The 19,859-nt window shown below is 45.5% G+C and overlaps 1 protein-coding gene across 4 annotated transcripts in view; it reads right to left on the bottom strand.

The window, feature by feature from the left end:
- Window positions 1–860: 860 nt before the first annotated feature.
- RABGGTA (Rab geranylgeranyltransferase subunit alpha) overlaps window positions 861–19,859 on the bottom strand; it is a 28,006-nt gene continuing 9,007 nt past the window's right edge. For all 4 annotated transcript variants that reach the window (XM_083376257.1, XM_083376260.1, XM_083376258.1 and 1 more), the window contains exons 7-17: window positions 16,120–16,203; window positions 14,292–14,374; window positions 14,107–14,208; window positions 10,468–10,573; window positions 10,312–10,363; window positions 6,730–6,818; window positions 6,348–6,436; window positions 4,736–4,852; window positions 2,449–2,562; window positions 1,433–1,520; window positions 861–1,319 (exon numbers count right to left, since the gene is read on the bottom strand). In XM_083376257.1, coding sequence (XP_083232383.1) covers window positions 1,168–1,319; window positions 1,433–1,520; window positions 2,449–2,562; window positions 4,736–4,852; window positions 6,348–6,436; window positions 6,730–6,818; window positions 10,312–10,363; window positions 10,468–10,573; window positions 14,107–14,208; window positions 14,292–14,374; window positions 16,120–16,203 — 1,076 coding nt within the window. In that variant the 3' untranslated portion in view covers window positions 861–1,167. The remainder of the gene's footprint in view (window positions 1,320–1,432; window positions 1,521–2,448; window positions 2,563–4,735; window positions 4,853–6,347; window positions 6,437–6,729; window positions 6,819–10,311; window positions 10,364–10,467; window positions 10,574–14,106; window positions 14,209–14,291; window positions 14,375–16,119; window positions 16,204–19,859) is intronic.

Below are 19,859 nucleotides of genomic sequence, written 5' to 3'. Positions count from 1 at the left end.
CTTGTCAGGTCACAAAAGGGGATCACGTGACCGTAGGACACTGCGACCGTCATAAATATGAGTCAGTTGTCAAGTGCTTTAAAGACGGTGAGTTCTAGTCCCACTTTAGGCACGAAAGCCAACTGGATGGCTTTGGGCCAATCACCAGGAGGCGGTGAGTTCTAGTCCCGCCTTATGCACGAAAGCCAACTGGATGGCTTTGGGCCAATCACCAGGAGGCGGTGAGTTCTAGTCCCGCCTTATGCATGAAAGCCAACTGGATGGCTTTGGGCCAATCACAAGGAGGTGGTGAGTTCCACCTTAACCACGAAAGCCGGCTGGGTGACTTTGGTCCAGTCCATCTCTTTCAACCCAGCCCACTTCACAGGGTTGTTGTTGTTGTTCTGAGGAACATAGGAGGAGAAAAGTGTTCTGGAATTATCCGTTGCATTAATAAAATATTAAAAAAATAAGACGGGATACAAACAAATAAAAGAAAAGAAAATATAAAAGAATAAAAGAAAAGAAAGAAAAGAAAAAGAAAATAAAATAAAAATAAAAATAATAAATAAAAGAAAATAAAAATAATAAAAGAAAATAAAAAACTAAAAATAATAAAAGAAAATATAAAAGAAAATAAAAGAAAAATAATAAAATAGAATATAAACGAAAATAAATAAAATAATAAAATAAAATATAAAAGAAAAGAAAATAAATAAAATAAAAAGAAAAGAAAATAATAAATAATAAATAAAAGAAAATAAAAATAATAAAAGAAAATAAAAAACTAAAAATAATAAAAGAAAATATAAAAAAATAAATAATAAATAATAAAATAGATAAAAGAAAATAAATAAAATAATAAAATAAAATATAAAAGAATAAAAGAAAATAAAAAACTAAAAATAATAAAAGAAAATATAAAAAAATAATAAATAATAAAATAGAATATAAAAGAAAATAAAAGAATAATAAAAGAAAATATAAAAGAATAAAAGAAAATAAATAAAATAAAAGTAAAACTAAACTAAAAGAAAATAATAAAAGAAAATAAAAATAAAATAAAAACAATAAAATAAAATAAAACTCACAGCACAAAGCCTTTGGGATACTTTTAATTTCCAATAAATTAAGGGTCTCCGGCGCTGCTCTCTGCCCTCCACCCGGCCACGGGGGGGGGGGGGGGAATCAGGCGAGGACGATGGTGGTCACGTTGGGCAGCAGCCTGGCCAGCTCCGACCGGACGCCGGGGGTTTCGCACAGGGGGTTTCCCTCCAGGTTGAGCTGAGCCAAGGCGGGGAAGGCGGCCAGACTCCGGAGGGCCGAGGCTCGCTGGATGCCTGACGGACACAAAACGAGTCAAGGAGGGCTTTGCTCAGACATACCCCAACCCACCGCCCGTCAATTTCTCCCGCCCCGCTCAGGACCGGCCTTGGCCCGCCCGCCAGGATACGGTTGTTGCGGAGAGACAGCTCCTCCAGAGAAGGCAGAGGGGGCAGCCCTTCCAGGCTCTCGATCTGGTTCCCGTCGGCCTCCATCACCTGGGGTGGGTGGGTGGGGGGGAGAAAGCAGAGAGTCAGAGACCCAGGCGGTCCTCGGCTTACAACAGTTCGTTTAGCGACCGTTCCCGGTTAGGATGGTTCGCTGGAAAAAGTGATTTGCCACCGGTTTTCACACTTGCCATCCCGGTGATCGTGGGATCCAAACTAAGAGGCTCGGAAACTGGCGTGTACTTAGGACGGTTCCAATGTGCCGGGCTCACGGTATCCCCTTTTGCGACCTTCTGACCAGCGAAGTCAATGGGGGTAGCCGGATTCACTAACAGAACAACTGCAGGGATTCACTTAACAAAGGCGACAAGCCAGGTTGTAAAGCCAGAACAAAAAATCTCTTAAGACATGACTTGCTTAACGACCAAAATTTTGGGGCTCAGTGCTTGTAAGTTGAGGACTTACCTTTACGGCTCACAGGTAGTCCTCACCTTAGGACCGCCACGGGGACTAGAATCTCCACTGCTAACCAAGGGGGGGGTTGTTCAATGAGTCGTGCCCAAATTGATGACTCCCCCCCCACGTTGTTAAGTGAATCGTGTGGTCGTTAAACGAATCCGGCTTCCCCAATTGACTTTGCTTGTTTGGAAGCCGGCTTGGGAGGGTCGCAAATGGCGATCAGGTGACCCCGGGAGGCTGCCACTGTCGTAAATCCGTGCCCGTGGCCTGAATTTTCGATCACGTTAACGTGGGGAAGCTACGACGGTCGTAACTGTGAGGACCGGTCAAGTCATTCCCTACCCCCAGCCCCATTGCTGTCGTAACTGTGAACGTTCCCTAAATGAATGGTTTTTAATTCGAGGATCCCCTGTGCTGAGCCCTGAGGCAGTGGCTGATGGGTCCAGGGCTCTGTTAGGTGGGGCCATCAGGTGAGAGAAGCCGAGCTTTAAAAGAAGGGGAGGGGAGGGGGCGGCCTTACCTCCAGGCAGCGCATCATGGCCAGTGTGGGGGGCAAGGCGGAGAGCAGGTTGTCGCAGAGATTCAGGTGTGTGACCAGCAACAGGTGTTCCAGGTGGCAGAGGCTGGTTAGGCTCTGAGGAAAGCAAAAAAATAAAAAAACCAACAACAACAACACAAAATTTGTGGTCTGTTCTTTTAACCACTCAGTTTGTCTGAAATGGTATAGGGGTTTCCTGCCTGAGCAGGGGGTTGGACTAGACGTCCTCCAAGCTCCCTTCCAACTTTATTATTGATCACTGTACAGTCAGCCAGACGTTCAGACTGGATTTGGCATTTTTGTCTACCTATCGAGTCTTTTTAACCATTCAGTTTGTCTGAAATGGGGTTTCCTGCCTGAGCAGGGGGTTGGACTAGATGACCTCCAAGATCCCTTCCAACTTTATTATTATAGAACTTTTATTCATAAAACATGAAACTCAGTCAACTGGAGATTCAAATTGACTGGCACTAATGGTCGAGACAGGTTGCTGCCAGCATCCTAGGGATCAACCAGGTATCTCCTTAAAATGTAAGATCTTCCGAGTAGCGCAGTTTTTTTGTAGCTTTGCTGGAGTTATGGCAGGAAGCTGCAACTTCTCGATGTATTTTGCAAAGTTTTTGGACATCATTCCCAGTGCCCGATGACAATGGGTATTATTATTATTATTATTATTATTATTATTATTATTATTATTATTATTATTATTATTATTATTATTATTATTATTTAGATAGGCAAGTTCTCTTCGTGGTATCTGCTCCAGCACAGCAATTATCTATTATTGTACACGATTCATTTAGTGACCATTCAGAGTTACAACGGCCCCGAGCCGACAAGCAATTAGCAAGAGGACCCAGATTGTTGGGGGCAATTAAGCTGACTTTGTAATAATGCCGCTTGGGGTGCGTGTGAAAGCCCTAATAAGCAGGCATATACATAGAATGAAGGCTACTGCTGAGTCTTCGGAGAAGGGCGGGATATAAATGGAATAAAAATAAATAAATAAAATAAATAAATAAGAGGAGGGCGCAGATGGTACCCCCCCCCACAACTCACCCTCCGTCTGTCCTTCCAGGTGATTTTCACAAAGCCCTCCCCTCCCCCCCCCCCAAAGCAGCCCCAAAATTGCCTTTTCCACCCGGCAGAACTTAAATCTGGTCCTGCCTTGGGGAGAATTTGTTTTATTTTTTTTATTAGCCCAGACCCCGCCGTATTTGCCAACAACTTCAAAACAGGGAACTTGGCCCACCTCGCTTCTTATTTTAGCTTATTGACCAATTTCCTTGGAAGCCGCAAAAGGAAGGAAGCCACCGACAGAACAAGAAGCAACGGATGGAAACTAACCAAAGAGAGAAGCAACCTAGAACTGAAAGAGAAATTTCCTGACTGCAAGAAGAATTAATCAGTGGAACCACCTGCCTCCAGAAGCGGTGTGAACGCTCCAACACTGGGAGTTTTTAAGAAGAGACTGGACAGCCATCCGTCCATCCGTTGCTTCTTGTCCTGCCTTCGGGCGCTTTGGAGAATAGCTTGACTCCCTCTTCTTTGGGGCCGCCCCTGAGATACTGGAACACTGCTATCATGTCCCCCTTTCATCCTTCTCTTCATTAAACGAGACACCCAATTCCAGCAACCGTACTTTGTATGTTTTAGCCACCAGTCCTCTAATCCTCTTCGTTGCTCTTCTCTGCACTCTTTCTAGAGTCTTGACATCTTTTTTACATCGTGGTGACCAAAACTGGATGCTGTATTCCAAGTGTGGCCTTACCAAGCCCTTGTAAAGTGGTATTAACACTTCACCTGATCTTGATTCTATCCCTTTTAATGCAGCCTAGCGCTGTGTTGGCTTTTTTGGCAGCTGCAGCACACGGCTGGCTCATATTGAAGTGATTGTCCACTAGGACTCCGAGATCCCTCTCGCAGTTGCTACTATTGAGCAAGGTACCACCTATCCCATCCCTGTGCATTTGGTTTCTCTTGCCTAAATGTAGAACCTTACTTTTTTCACCACTGAATTTCATTTTGTTAGATAGGGCCCTGGGTTCGAGTCTGCCCAGATCCTCCTGTATCTTAAGCCTGTCTTCTGGAGTGTTGGCTATTCCTGCCAGCTTGGTGTCCCCTGCACATTTGATGAGTTCCCCATCTATCCCCTCGTCCAAATCGTTGATGTTGAAGAGCACTGGGCCCAGGACAGAGCCCTGGGGCACCCTACTACACACTTCCCTCCATGTGGATGCGGCCCCATTGAGGACCCCACGCCGAGTACCTTCTGGGAGAGGTCCACCACCCGCGAATCGGCGTACTCCATCTTGAGGACACTGTTCTCAATTAGAAACTTGCTCCGTAGGTCATTAAGGTACGAGGAGCGCATGGGGTCTGCGGCCTGTGGAAGGAGAACCAGAGGAGAGCATGGGCGCATCGCCAGGTAGCAGCAACAAAACAGACAAGTCAACCTATCCAGGTGGATCACTTTTGTGTAAAGCCACCGCAGTGTTGCTCATTCTTGGCAACTTGGAGAGGGGTGGACTTCAACTCCCAGAATCCCCTAGCCATTGTGCTTTAAAATGGGGGGACTTCAACTCCCAGAGTTCCCCAGCCAGCTTGATTTAAGAGGGGTGGACTTCAACTCCCAGAATCCCCCAGCCAGCATGCTTTAAAATGGGTGGATTTCCACTCCCAGAATTCCCTAGTCAGCTTGATTTAAGATGGGTGGACTTCAACTCCCAGAATTCCTCAGCCAGACTGATTAGATTAGATTACATTAGATAATCTTAATGGTCATTTTTTCCTGTGGGCACAATGGCACACATTAAAAATGAAATTTAGTTGCTTGCTCTCAAAGTGTACACATATATAACACACGTTTAAAACATACTATGTACAACTTATGTATAGACCTACACCCTGACATATAAGTAACATATAAATATTATTCACTGTCCCTCTTGAATACATAATGGAAGGAGGAAGCTTTAGAATTCACAAGGTTAATACTGTATGCTGCTTTAAAATGGGGGGGGGGACTTCAAGTCCCAGAATTCCTCAGCCAACATGCTTTAAAATGGGTGGACTTCAACTCCCAGAATTCCTCAGCCAGCATGCTTTAAAATGGGTGGACTTCAACTCCCAGAATTCCTCAGCCAGCATGCTTTAAAATGGGTGGACTTCAACTCCCAGAATTCCTCAGCCAGCATGCTTTAAAATGGGTGGACTTCAACTCCCAGAATTCCTCAGCCAACATGCCTTAAAATGGGTGGACTTCAACTCCCAGAATTCCTCAGCCAGCATACTTTAAAATGGGGAGATCTTCAACTCCCAGAATTCCCTGGCCAACTTTCTCTTCACTTTGCTGAGGTCAAGATATATTACGTGGACTGCACTCCCACCATCTATTAAGAAAGTTACTCTATCAATAATGTGATAAAGGTGGTCTTCTTTATCTATATGGAATTCTGGTAAATCTTCGCTGGCTGGGGAATTCTGGGAGTTGGAAGTCCACCCCTCTTAAAGTGGCCCAGGATGAAAAGCAGAATCTTGCAAAGAAATCTGAGATGATTTCTCAAATTAATATGTAAGCCAGGGAGCCTTTTGTAACTTCCCTCTAGGGATGTATGAGGGAGAAGAGGGAAAGGGGGCTGAAGAAGGAAGGACAGCTCTGCACGTGCTCAGGGGTGCTGTTGTCCCCAGAAGGCATCCCGCCGAGACGGGGTGGGGAGTGGGTGGCTTTTTCCAGCCTGACCTCCTTGGGGTGCACTGGGAGGGCAGTGACCCAAATCCCCAGCTGCTGAGGGAAGATGTTGCATGCTACATGCGCAATGCCAGCTTCCGAACAAAGTGTGAGTTGACACCAGCCTTCGGTGTCTCTCTCCCGGGCTGACCTTCAAGGCGGCAAAGTAGCGGAGAGTCTCCTGCTCATACACCAAGGGGTCCAAAGCCCTCATGAGGAGGATGATGGTCAGGAGACACCCTAAGGAGGAAAAAAAAAGGAGATTTTCAGGTTGAATCAAGCGAACCCCGACCTCAAATCAGTGCTGCTCATTCATTCACACCAGCTTCCTTTAATTCTGCATATTTTCCTGGAGGAAAGAGAGCTGCGGGGAAGCGTAAAACAATGTCATTCTACGGATGTTCCACAGATGGTTAGTACAGTCTTTAAGGCCTAGTAACTTAGCAAAAACATTTGACGCTGCTACTACTACTGAGGTCTCTTCTCAGGATCCACCCGTGTGGTGTGGGAGCGAAGCGGCTCTATCAACCTACACTTGTTCTCCGGCTCCAAGGCCTGCAGTTCCTTGCAGGATTCCAGCTCAGATTGCAGCACGGTTGACTTCTCGATGGACAATTCGCACCTGGGGCAAGGAGAAGGAGGCAGGAGGTCAGGAAGGAAGTAGCCCTTAAGGAAAACTCAGCCACAGCATGACAGAGAAAGCAAGTGCCAGGTGCTTGGTAACAGGGAAGGAAGGAAGGAGAAAGAGAAAAGGGAGGGAGGGTGGGAGGAAAGATGGGAGAGAAGGAAGGAAGATGGGGAGGTTGGGAGAAGGAAGAAAAGAGATGGGAATGAGAGGAAGGAAGGATGGGAAGGGAGGGATGGGAAGGCCATTATGAACCCCCCTCTCTCCCGATCCATTCACCCAACATCTGATCCAATTCAATTAAACAGATCATGAACAGATTACACCCCTTTTTTTGCAAGACACGGCAAAACAACGCATTCTCCTCTATTCCCAGAAAAAAGCTAAATTCGGAAGCCTAGGATTGGAGAATTCTGGGCCCTTGAAACCCACCCATGCTGGCTGGGGAATTCTGGGAGACAAGAGTCCACCCATCTCCAACTTGTCAAAACATCCCCCCCCCTCCCCCCTGGCCAGATCCCGAGTTTTAACCCTTGAGCTTGGCTGCAACCATAATGCCAGGGCCTGCCCCCCCTCCACACACACACTTTTCAGCGTTGCGTTGCTCCGGGCACCCCAATCTGAACTGGCTCACCCCACCCTCCACCCATGACGTCACACCCCCCCCTTTTGAACACGCAATGAGCGTGTTAACCCTGGTGGATGGGCCTTCCTCCCATGAGTCAGGCACAGCTCACAGCCCTTCCCCGGCTGAAGGAAGCCTGACTCGTGCCCGAGCATCGGTGGGGCAATAAACCACCCCAGCTGACTCGGTTTCCCCTTTGGACAGCTCACGGCAAGATCTTGGCCCGCCCTGGGGCCGAGAACGGGCGCTGGGTGCCCAAGAACCAAGGCGGTGGGGTGGAGAACGGGAACAAATTGGGATCGCGGTGATGAAACCAAACAGGATAATATCCCTTGCCTACCTCGCAGGGGTGGTGGTGGTGGTTGAGGCAGAATGAAGGAGGGAGTGCTCCCTCGGCCATTTTGTGCCCTTATTTGAAAGGTGAGACAGGCAGTTCTCGGCTTCCCACATTCATTTAGTGACCATTCAAAGTTACAACGCCACTGAAAAAGGTGACTTGGGGCCATTTTTCACTCTTACGACCGTCGCAGCAGCCCCAGCGGTGAGGTGATCGAAATATGAATGCTTTTGGCAACTGGCATGTACTTATGACGGTTGCAGTGTCCTTGGGATCACGTGATTCCCCTTTTTGCGACCTTCTGACAAGAAGAGACTGGACAGTCATTTGTCTGAAATGGTATAGGGTTTCCTGCCTGAGCAGGGGGTTGGACTAGATGACCTCCAAGGTCCCCTCCAACTTGGTTATTATTATTATTATTAAAGTCAATGGGGCAAGCTGGTTTCCCTTCACTACCGTGTTGCTAACTTAACTGCAGGGATTGACTTAACAACGGTGGCAAGGAAGGTCGTAAAATGGAGCAAAACTCACTTAACAGCAACTTTGGGCATTGTGGTCATAAATTGAGGACTACCTGTAATTTCTGTGTGTGTGTGTGTGTGTGTGTGTGAGAGAGAGAGAGAGAGAGAGAGAGAGAGAGAGAGAGAGAGACAGAGAGACAGAGAAAGGTCTGGCACAAAGACATACGGGGAGTCCTTGATGTACGACCATTCCTTTAGTGTCCATTTGAAGTTACAATGGCACAGAAAAAAAAGTGAGTTGGGGCCGTTTTTCACACTTAACGACCACTGCAGCATCTCCCGTGATCAAAATGTGGACGCTTGGCAACTGGCATGTATTTGTGACGGTTGCAGTGTCCCCGGGATCACACGATTGCCCTTTTACGACCTTCTGACAAGCAAAGTCACCTCACAACCTTTGTTCCTAACTCAGGGTTAGGCAACCTGGGCTCTTTTATGACTCGTGGACTTCAACTCCCAGAATTCCTCAGCCAGCATGGGGGAACTATGGCCCTTTCATGACTCGTGGACTTCAACTCCCAGAATTCCTGAGCCAGCCGTGCTGAGGGGAAAGAGAGAGGTATCCAAGCTGAGCCACGCTGGCTCAGGAATTCTGGGAGTTGAAGTCCACGAGTCATAAAAGAGCCCCAAGGTGGCCTACCCCTGTCTTAACCACCGCAGGAATTCACTTAACAACTTTGGCCAGGAAGGTCGTGAAATGGGACAAAAGTCGCCTCACAACTGTCTGGCTTAGCAACAGAAAGAAACTTTGGGCTCTGTTGTGGTGCAGGCTGCACAACGGTTGTGTTGTTCTCTCGAAGGAGGTGCCGCTTCCACCTTCTCTCTTTGCTGTTGTGCATTGTTGCCAAAAGTTGCTGCGGTGACTGAAGGCTTGTTAGACGTGGATTAGCTGCCTGGCTTCCCCACAGGCTTCTTGTTTTCATTAGGCAAAACCAGCGAGTCAAATCGGCATTTAGAAGATTTGTATCCTAAAGCGGTGTTTCTCAAAGGCGGCCATTTTAAGATGGGTGGACAGAATTCTCCAGCCAGCTTGGGTGGACTACACCTCCCAAAGTTCCCTAGCCAGCATGGGTAGACTTCAACTCCCAGAATTCTCCAGCCAGCTTGGGTGGACTTCAACTCCCAGAGTTCTCTAGCCAGCATGGGTGGACTTCAACTCCCCAAGTTCCCTAGCCAGCATAGGTGGACTTCAACTCCCAGAATTCTCCAGCTTGCTTGGGTGGACTTCAACTCCCAGAATTCTCCAGCCAGCTTGGGTGGACTTCAACTCTCAGAGTTCTCTAGCCAGCATGGGTGGACTTCAACTCCCCAAGTTCCCTAGCCAGCATAGGTGGACTTCAACTCCCAGAATTCTCCAGCTTGCTTGGGTGGACTTCAACTCCCAGAATTCTCCAGCCAGCTTGGGTGGACTACAAGTCCCAGAATTCTCCAGCCAGCTTGGGTGGAGTACAAGTCCCAGAATTCTCCAGCTAGCTTGGGTGGACTACAAGTCCCAGAATTCTCCACCTAGCTTGGGTGGACTTCAACTTCCAGAGTTCTCTAGCCAGCATGGGTGGACTTCAACTCCCAGAGTTCCCTAGCCACCTTGGACTTCCAGAATTCCCTAGCCATCTTGGATGGACTTCTACTCCCAGAGCTCCCTAGCCAATATGGGTAGTCTTCAACTGCTAGAATATCCCAACCAGTATGGGTGGACTTCCACTCCCAGAGTTCCCTGGCCATCTTGGACTTCCACTCCCAGAGTTCCCTACCCAGCATTCTGGGAAGCGCTTTGCAAAGGCAGCTTCCATTCCATAGATTAGGAAAATAAGGAATCCCATCCACCCAGACACCAACCAGCTAACGTTTTTGCTTTGTAGACCATTAACCTGACTTCCTGGATGCTCGGTCCGATAAAACTCTGGCCTGTATCTTTTGCCGAGATCCGCAAGTTGCTTCTCCCTGATTTAGCGTGTTGTGTGAACCCAGCCCAAGGCCCCCATCCTGAGATCTGGGCCACCCCCTTACCTGAACACCTGTTCCTCCGTCACCGAATCCTGGTTCCAGCAGTCCTTGTGGCCTGCGGAGAAGAAAGAGGGGGGACAGGGGTCCAGTGGAAGCAGGAAAATCGGGTGGGGGATAGTGGTGTGTGTGTGTGTGTGTGTGTGTGTACAGTTACATCACCTTTGAAGAGCACACATTCCTTCTGCACGTGTCCTTCAGCCCAGAGGACCCGAAAAGTGTGTTGAGGCCAGTGATCATTGAGGGCAGACGTTGGCAATTCACACAGCTGGCAAAATGGCCGGATTTAAGGAATCCACAACAAAATAATTCTGGAACAAGGCAAAAGCAGCTGTCCCCCTCCCCCGCTTCTTATGCAGGTAGTCCTCGACTTAATAAAGTTGGATGGGACCTTGGAGGTCATCTAGTCCAACCCCACGCTCAGGCAGGAAACCCCATACCATTTCAAACCAATGGCTGTCCAGTCTCTTCCAATGTTGGAGCATTCACAAATTCTGGTGGCCAGCTGTTCCGCCGGTTAATTGTTCTCACTGTCAGGAAATTTCTCCTTAATTCCAGGCTGCTTCTCTCCTTGATGAGTTTCCATCCGTTGCTTCTTGTCCTGCCTTCGGGCGCTTTGGAGAATAGCTTGACTGCCTCTTCTTTGGGGCCGCCCCTCAAATATTGGAAGACTGCTGTCATGAACCCCCCTCGTCCTCCTCTTCATTAGACTAGACATGCCCAATTTACTTATGACACTTTGTTTAGTGACCATTTGACGTTGCAAGAACAAAGTGACTTATGGCTGTGTTTCACACTTACGACCGTTGCAGCATCCCCGGGGTCACGTGATCAAAATTCAAAAGGACAACCGACTCATATTTATCCCCGGTGTCCCCTTTTGTGACCTTCCAACTGAGTCGATGGAGGAAGCCGGATTTACTTAACTTGTTACCGTCCTAACGGAACAACTGCCGCTATTCACTTAGCGAGGGCGGCGAGAAAGGTCGCAAAGTGGGGCAAATCTCACTTCACAACGCTCTCGCTTTGGAACGGAAATTTGGGGGCTCAACTGTCTTCGTTTAGCGACCGTTGGAAGTTACAACGGCAGTGGGGAAAAAAAAAGGGACATGTGTGGTCCTCGCACTTACGACCGCCCCCCCTTTGCAGTCCCGTGATTAAAATTTGGATGCTTGGCCACCCACCACGTAGCGATGGACAGCTGCGGCGTTCCTGGCTCATGCGATCCCCATTTGTGTCCTTTGCAGATGGCTACTAACAAGGATGTCAAGCCAGATTCATTTAATGACCATGTGATTCACTTAACAAAGGTCGCGATTCGCTTAGCCTCGTCAACAGCCAGCTTGAGAATTCTTTGCTATGAAATAAAATGGCTGCCTCCTTGCTGGACCACGCCAAGTTTATTCGAAAGAACAACCCAAAGTTAAGCTAAAATACACAAGACACCGGGTTTTAGCAAGAGCAATCAGCTCTTTGAAGTCCATCATTCTAAATAGGAATTAATTGCCATAGTTGGCATTCCTCTGATCTTGCAGGAATCCTGCTCAACAGACTCCGCGGGAATTCTATTCTTTTTTTTTTCCATTTTAGGAAACTCCTAAAGTGGTGTTTCTCCACCTGGGCCGTTTGAAAAGGGATGGACTTCAACTCCCAGAATTCCCCAGCCAGCAGAGCTGGCTGGGGAATTCTGGGAGTTGAAGTCCATCCTTCTTCAAACGGTCCAGCTTGAGAAGCGCCGTCTAAGAGTCTTGATTTAATCTCTTCCCAATTCTTTTCTCCTTTGGACCTTCCATGTGCGCTCTTTCAGATGCACCTTGCCTAACCTGATCTCCAGAGAGCAGTGAAATCCACTCCGATCTCCTCTGGCTAATATGCAAATGATACATTCCTGGATTTCTGCAAGATAACAAGCATTTGAGCATAAGCCGACATGCTGACAGTGTGTGTTGCGTTTACAGGTAGTTCGTTGACGTACGGCCACAACCAAGCCCAAGCAAGACATACAGTTGTTAATTGGAGTTTTGTTCCATTTTACGACGTGTCTTGTTACAGCTGGTTGCAGCAAGTGGGTATGGCCGGTCTAGAGAAAACAAGGACTAGGGGGTGACATGATAGCAGTACTCCAGTATTTCGGGGGCTACCACAAAGAGGTGGGGGTCAACTTATTTTCCAAAGCACCAGAAGTCAGGAGAAGAAGCAATGGATGGAAACTGATCAAGGAGAGAAGCAACCTAGAACTAAGGAGGAATTTCCCGACATTGAGAACAATTAACCAGTGGAACAGCTTGCCACCAGACATTGTGGGTGCTCCATCCTTGGAGGCTTTTAAGAAGAGATTGGATGGCCACTTGTCGGAAATGGTACAGGGTCTCCTGCCTGAGCAGGGGGTTGGACTAGAAGACCTCCAAGGTCCCTTCCAGCTTCTATTCTATTCTATTCTATTCTATTCTATTCTATTCTATTCTATTCTAATTCTTTCATTCTATTCTATTCCTTATTTCTATTCTACTCTATTCTATTCTGTTCTATTCCTATTCTATATTCTATATTCTATATTCTATATTCTGTTTCTATTCTATTCTATTCCTTATTTCTATTCTATTCTATTCTATTCTATTCTTTCATTCTATTCTATTCTATTCCTTATTTCTATTCTATTCTATTCTGTTCTATTCTTTCATTCTATTCTATTCTTTCATTCTATTCTATTCCTTATTTCTATTCTATTCTGTTCTATTCTATTCTATTCTATTCTATTCTATTCTATTCCTTATTTCTATTCTATTCTATTCTATTCTTTCATTCTATTCTATTCTTTCATTCTATTCTATTCCTTATTTCTATTCTATTCTGTTCTATTCTATTCTATACTATTCTATTCTATTCCTTATTTCTATTCTATTCTATTCTATTCTATTCTATTCTATTCTATTCTATTCTATTCTATTCTATTCTATCATTCTATTCTATTCCTTATTTCTATTCTATTCTGTTCTATTCTATTCTATTCCTTATTTCTATTCTATTCTATTCTATTCTATTCTATTCTTTCATTCTATTCTATTCCTTATTTCTATTCTATTCTATTCTATTCTATTCCTTATTTCTATTCTATTCCTATTCTATATTGTTTCTATTCTATTCCTTATTTCTATTCTGTTCTTTTCTATTCCTATTCTATATTCTATATTCTATATTCTGTTTCTATTCTATTCCTATTCCTATTCTATATTCTATTCCTATTCTGTTTTGTATTGTCCTGTCCTCTCCTCTCCTCTGGGGTTTTTTAAGAACAGATTGAACAACCATTTGTCTGAAGTGGTCTAGGGTCTCCTGTTTGTGCAGGGGGTTGGATTAGAAGACCTCCAAGGTCCCCCCCAGCTCTATCTTGATTAACTTGTTCAGCAAATCACTGCAGCGGTTAAGTTAGTAACCTGGTTGTTAAGTGAATCTGGCATCTCCATTGACTTTGCTTGTCAGAAGGTTGCAAAAAGGGGATCACGTGATCCCGGGACAGTACAATTGTCATAAATATGAGCCAATTTGATCACATGACACGACTACCAGGTTACCACAACGGTAATTAAGTGTGGAAAAAAAAAGTTCCCTTTTTCAGTGCCGTTGCAACTTCAAACGGTCACTAACTCCTGAACTGCGGTTAAGTCGAGGACTGCCTGCCTAGGTTTAATTTTAAAGGCAGCCTGGATACTTTCAGCACCTGCAGCTAAAGAGCACCCCCCCCCATTTGTTTCTCTGCTCCCCAGAAATCCATCCGTGGTCCAGCTGAGTCTCAAAAGATACCCACATAAGTCCGGGTTTATTTTTCCCGTCCGGTGTGCACCAGCGGACCACCAGCGGGGACTCGTCCCCGAAGACAATCAGGTCATGAGATGCCGGAGCCACCTAAAAAAGGAGAGAAGGGAACGGTCAGCCCGGCCAGCAGACTTCCGAAAAATCTTGTTTGCTTGACAGCCTTTGGAACTCACCGCCACAGGATGGGAGAAGGCCACCGCCAGGGAGGTGTTTTCCCGATTGACGTAGACGCAGCGAATGGTCGGTTCCGCATCACCTAAGCGGGAACAGCGTGGGAGACAAAGGCATCCGAGTGGGGGAGTGGAAGGTGGGTTTTTATAAGTGCCATCCTGAACCAGAAGCATGGGCCAGATATACGGAGATTTATCTCGCAGGATGGTGCTGGTTTATTTATTTATTTATTTTATTTTATTACATTTATATACCGCCCTTTCCCGAAGGACTCAGGGCGGTTTACAGGGTGATTAAAAAACCAAAATACAAAAGTTAAAAACAAGTTTTTAAAAAAAATTATATGTGTCCCTGCCTAAATAAAACCCCAGTTAAAATAAGATTAATCCTCAGCCTGGGCCAGAGAGCTCGAAGAGCCAGGTCTTCAGGCCCCGGCGGAATGAACGGAGGTCGGGGGCAGTCCTAAGCTCCACGGGCAGCTGGTTCCACAGGGCAGGCGCCCCCACTGAGAAGGCCCTCCCCCTGGGTGTCGTCCGCCGGCAATCTCTTACCGGCGGCACCCTGAGAAGACCCTCCCTGTGGGAGCGCACTGGGCGAAGGGAACTTGATGCCGGCAGCAGGTGTTCCCTCAGATATCCCGGACCCAAGCCATTTAGGGCTTTATAGGTCATCACCTATAAAGGTTGGGGATCAGCAGGCCTGCAAAGGTTTCCAATTCATGAGAGCATCAATAATCTCCTTTTAAAAAAAGAATGTCTGTAGCTCAAGGTTGAACCGTGGGGTGTTTTTTTTTTTGTGGCCTCTCGGCTGGGTGGTTTCCTTGCAGACATTTCATGACCCAGCTAGGGAACAGCGTCAAGGGCTAGAAGGGAGAGAGTTGTGCAGAGTGGAGGAACAGGAGAAGAAGGAGGAGGGGAGCACAACGAGAAAGAGGAAGACTTGGTGCCCTCTTGAGCTGGGTTGTTTTATTGTGGACGTCTCATGACCCAACGAGGTAATGCCATCAGTGCTAAAAGGTGTGGGAATGGCAGAGCAGAAGGGATGGAGAAATGGAGAAAGAGGAGCAGAAGGGAGGGGGAGGAGGGGGAGGAGGAAGAGGAGGAGGAGGATCTATGGGGTCTTTAGTGCTCTCTGAGCTGGGTTGCTTTCTTACAGACGTTTCATGACCCAACTAAGTAACGTCATCAGTGCTAGAAAGGTGTGGGAATTGCAGAGCAGAAGAGAAGGAGAAATGGAGGAAGAGGAGGACAAGGGGAGGAGGAGGAGGAGAAGGAGAAGGAGAAGGAGAAAGGCCTGTGGAGTCTTTAGTGGTCTTGAGCTCGCTTGCTTACTTGCAGACGTTTCATGACCCAACCAGGTAACGTCATCAGTGCTAGAAAGGTGTGGCAATTGCAGAGAAGAAGGGAAGGAGAAATGGAGGAAGAGGAGGAGGAGGAGAAATATCTGTGGGGTTTTGAGTGGTCTTGAGCTTGGTTGTTTTCTTGCAGACGTTTCATGACGTCTGACGTTTCCTGACCCAACTAGGTAACATCTTCAGTGCTCTATTGACCCTCGCACTGATGACGTTCCCTAGTTGGGTCAGGAAATGTCCGCAAGAAAACAACCAAGCTCAGAGACCACCAACTCCTTTAACTTTCAGCCTCATTTCTTCCGGCCTCCAATCTCCTCAGCAGCAACCAGAAGATTCTGTGGGGATAATTTTGATTTATCTGGAGAGAAACCTCTGCCCTGCCCCCTTTCCTATCCTGAGGAGGCCTGAAACAAAACCCTTCCTCAAAATCGGCCTTGGGCCGAATTTCCCCGAAAACAAAATGGCTGCTTGGCTCCTACCTCTGCCCAGAAGCCAGCGGTGGTAGAACCACGCACTCTGGTCGTTGGGGTCCGTGAAGAAAGCATTTTGCACCAGTTCCAGCTCTGGAAGGGAGAAGATTGGATCAAATCTTTTCATTCTTATCCCTGAATGTTTTAATAATATTTTTCATGGTTTTATATTTATTTTATTTATTTTATTTTTTTATTACATTTATATCCCGCCCTTCTCCGAAGACTCAGGGTGGCTTACAAGCTTAGCAGTAGCCTTCCTTCTATGTATATGCCTGCTTGTTAGGGCTTTCACACACAACCCAAGCGGCATTATTACAAAGTCAGCTTAATTGCCCCCAACAATCTGGGTCCTCATTTTACCTACCTCGGAAGGATGGAAGGCTGAGTCAACCTTGAGCCTGGTGGGATGCGAACCTGCACTAATTACAGGCATATATATTATCATATATAAATGCTTTATTAATATTTAAATGTATGTTGCCTGACTCTTAGCAACTCTATATCAGGGGTCTTCAAACTTACAAGCCACCCAGAGTTGCTTGACAATGAGATGGGCTGCATATAAATTTAATATGTAATGATAATAATGATAATGATAATGATAATGACAATGATAATGATAATAATAATAATAATAATAATAATAATAATAATAATAATAATAATAATAATAATTTGTCGAGAATGAGAACTTGTGTGAAGAACTTGTGGGACTTCCGAATACAGACAGATCGCCATTTGGAACACAACACGCCAGATATCGCAGTCGTAGAGAACCGAAGCATACAGCTGATTGATATCGCTGTACCAGGAGATGCCAGAGTCGAAGACAAAGAACTGGGAAAAATTACAAAATACCGCGACCTGGCCATCGAAACTGCACGATTATGGATGAAACGTGTAACAGTGATACCCATTGTCATCGGGGCACTGGGAACTATGTCCAAAAACTTTGCAAAATACATCAAGAAATTGTAGCTTCCTGCAATAACTACAAAAAACTGCGCTACTCGGAACATCTTACATTTTAAGGAGATACCTGGTTGATACCTAGGATGCTGGCAGCAACCCATGCCAACCTTTATTACCAGTCAATTTGAGTGTTCAGTTGATTGAGTTTCATGTTTTATGAATAAAAGTTTTATATAATAATAATAATAAAATAATAAAATAATAAAATAATAAAATAAAATAAAATAAAATAATAATAATAATAATAATAATAATAATAATAATAATCAACCCAGAGGAGCAGAATTGGAATTGGAACCCCTAGCAACTGCCAAGAAAGAGCTGATATTTGTAGCCATAAATATCAACAAGAAGCATTTTCACATCCAAAGTGCCACGTTGGAGATAGTCCTAGCAACTCCGGCACTGGAAAAAAGTGACTTAACGACCGGTCCTCGCATTTACGACCGTAAATTTGGGTGCTTGCAACTGGCATGGATTTATGATGGTTGCAGTGTCCCGGAGACATGTGACCGTCATTTGTGATTTTCCCAGCCACGGGGGAAGCTGGCAGGGAAGGCCGCCAATGACGACTGTTGGATGTCTCGCTTATCGACCAATTTTCCATTCTCCAATTATGGTCGTAAATTGGAGACACCCCCCCCCCCCACTACGGCAGCTGACTTTTAAACCCACGGGGAAAACCTGGTTCAGAATGAACTGCAGCATGAATTCTCCCTCCGGCAAGGAGACAAACGAATCTTGATTTTACTTCTTGGATACCCCTGTTTGTGGACGTCCCCAAAAGACGGTGGATCCTGGTTTGTTCCGAGCTGAGCCCTCACATGTAACGAGAGCTGAGCACCCGTTTTTCCTCGCATGGAACGAAAGCACCACCCCAGACCAAAAAAGCCACACACATACACACACAAACACACACACACACACACACACACAAAAAGACCAGTAAAATTGCTCCAGGGGGGGAAATTTTTTTGCAGCATTGGGTGCAGAGCGATTAGGCCAATTTTTGGCAATCCGAGAATGGTTGCTATCGTGGCTTTTGCAAACAGAAAACACTCAACATTTTTCGATCATGAGAAAGCTGAGATCAGGCAGGTGCGGCTGGCTGAGATTTTTTGTTCCTCTTCATATTTCTAAAGGGGCTGAAAAGGGAATGAGAAAAAGGAGGAGGAGGTTGAAAGGGAACTTAGAAATTGTCACTCTTCCTGGAGACGGTTATGATTAATTACCTTTTAATGCTCTCCTTGCCCAAAGGAATTTCTGAAGCTCTTATCCTCTGTTTATTTAATCTTCCACAAACTTTTGTTTTTTTATTATTATTAATTTTGGAGGGGGGTGGTGGTTAAGAGGAAAACCAGGGCTCAAAAAGAAAAAAGCTGACTTTGTAATAATGCCGCTTGGGTGTGTGTGTGAAAGCCCTAATAAAGCAGGCATATACATAGAATGAAGGCTACTGCTAAGCTTGTAAGCCGCCCTGAGTCTTCGGAGAAGGGCGGGATATAAATGGAATTAAAATAAATAAAAATAAATAAAAAAAGGGAGGAAGGAAGGAAGAAGTTGAGAGAAGAAGAGGAGGAGAAAAGAGGAAGAAAAAAGAAAGGAAGAAGTTGAGAGAAGAAAAAGAAGGAAGAGGAGAGAAGGGGAGGGGAGGAAGGAAGACGTTAAGAGAAGAGGTGAAGAGAAGAAAAAGAAGGAAAAAAGGAGAAGAAAAAGAAGGAAGGGAGAGAAAAGGAAGGAAAAAAGACAGGAAGAAGAGAAGAAAAGGAAGAGAAGAGAGAAGGAAGGAAAAAAAGAAGAAGTTAAGAGAAGAAAAAGAGGAAAGGAGACGAGAAGAGAAGGAAGGAAGGAAAGAAGGAAAGAAAAAAGAAAAGTTAAGAGAAGAGAAGGAAGGAAGGAGGGAAGGAAGGAAGGAAAAAGACAGGAAGAAGAGAAGAAAAGGAAGAGGAAAAGAGAGAAAGAAGGAAAAAAGAAAGGAAGATGTTAAGAGAAGAAAAAGAGGAAAGGAGACGAGAAGAGAAGGAAGGAAGGAAAGAAGGAAAGAAAAAAAAAGTTAAGAGAAGGAAGGAAGGAAGGAAGGTAGATAAGAAAAAAAAACCTACAGTCATTGACTTACAACCATTCCTTCAGCCATCATTCAAATTTAGAACAGCATTGAAACAAGCCATTTATGACCAGTCCTCACACTTACGACCATCACAGCATCCCCACAGTCAGCTGCTCATATTTGATAAACTGGCCTCTATTTATGACAGTTGAACTGTCCCAGGGTCACCATTTGTGTGTGACCTTCCCAGCCGGCTTCCCACAAACCAAGTCAATGGGGGAAGCTGGATTCGCTTAACAAACCACGTGATTCATTTAACAACCACACTGATTCCTTTACTCTCCATAGCCTTCCCCCCCCCCCAAAATAAATAAATAAAAATAAAAGGTCACAAAATCAGGTGCGGCCTGCTTAAACCGCCTAGTTTAAGAGTGAAAATTCAGCTCACGTGTCTCCGGGACACTGCAACCATCATAAATCCATGCCAGTTGCAAGCACCCAAATTTACGGTCGTAAATGCGAGGACCGGTCGTTAAGTTACTTTTTTCCAGTGCCGGAGTTGCTAGGACTACCCCCAACGTGGCACTTTGGATGTGAAAATGCTTCTTGTTGATATTTATGGCTAAAAATACCAGCTGTTTCTTGGCAGTTGCTAGGGGTTCCAATTGAGTCCATCGGGAAAGGGCGGTATATAAATGTAATAAAATAAAATAAATAAATAAAATAA

This window comes from Vipera ursinii (genome assembly GCF_947247035.1).
Source record: "Vipera ursinii genome assembly, chromosome: Z".
Classification (NCBI taxonomy): domain Eukaryota; kingdom Metazoa; phylum Chordata; class Lepidosauria; order Squamata; family Viperidae; genus Vipera; species Vipera ursinii.
This window is presented reverse-complemented; position numbering and strand designations above follow the sequence as displayed.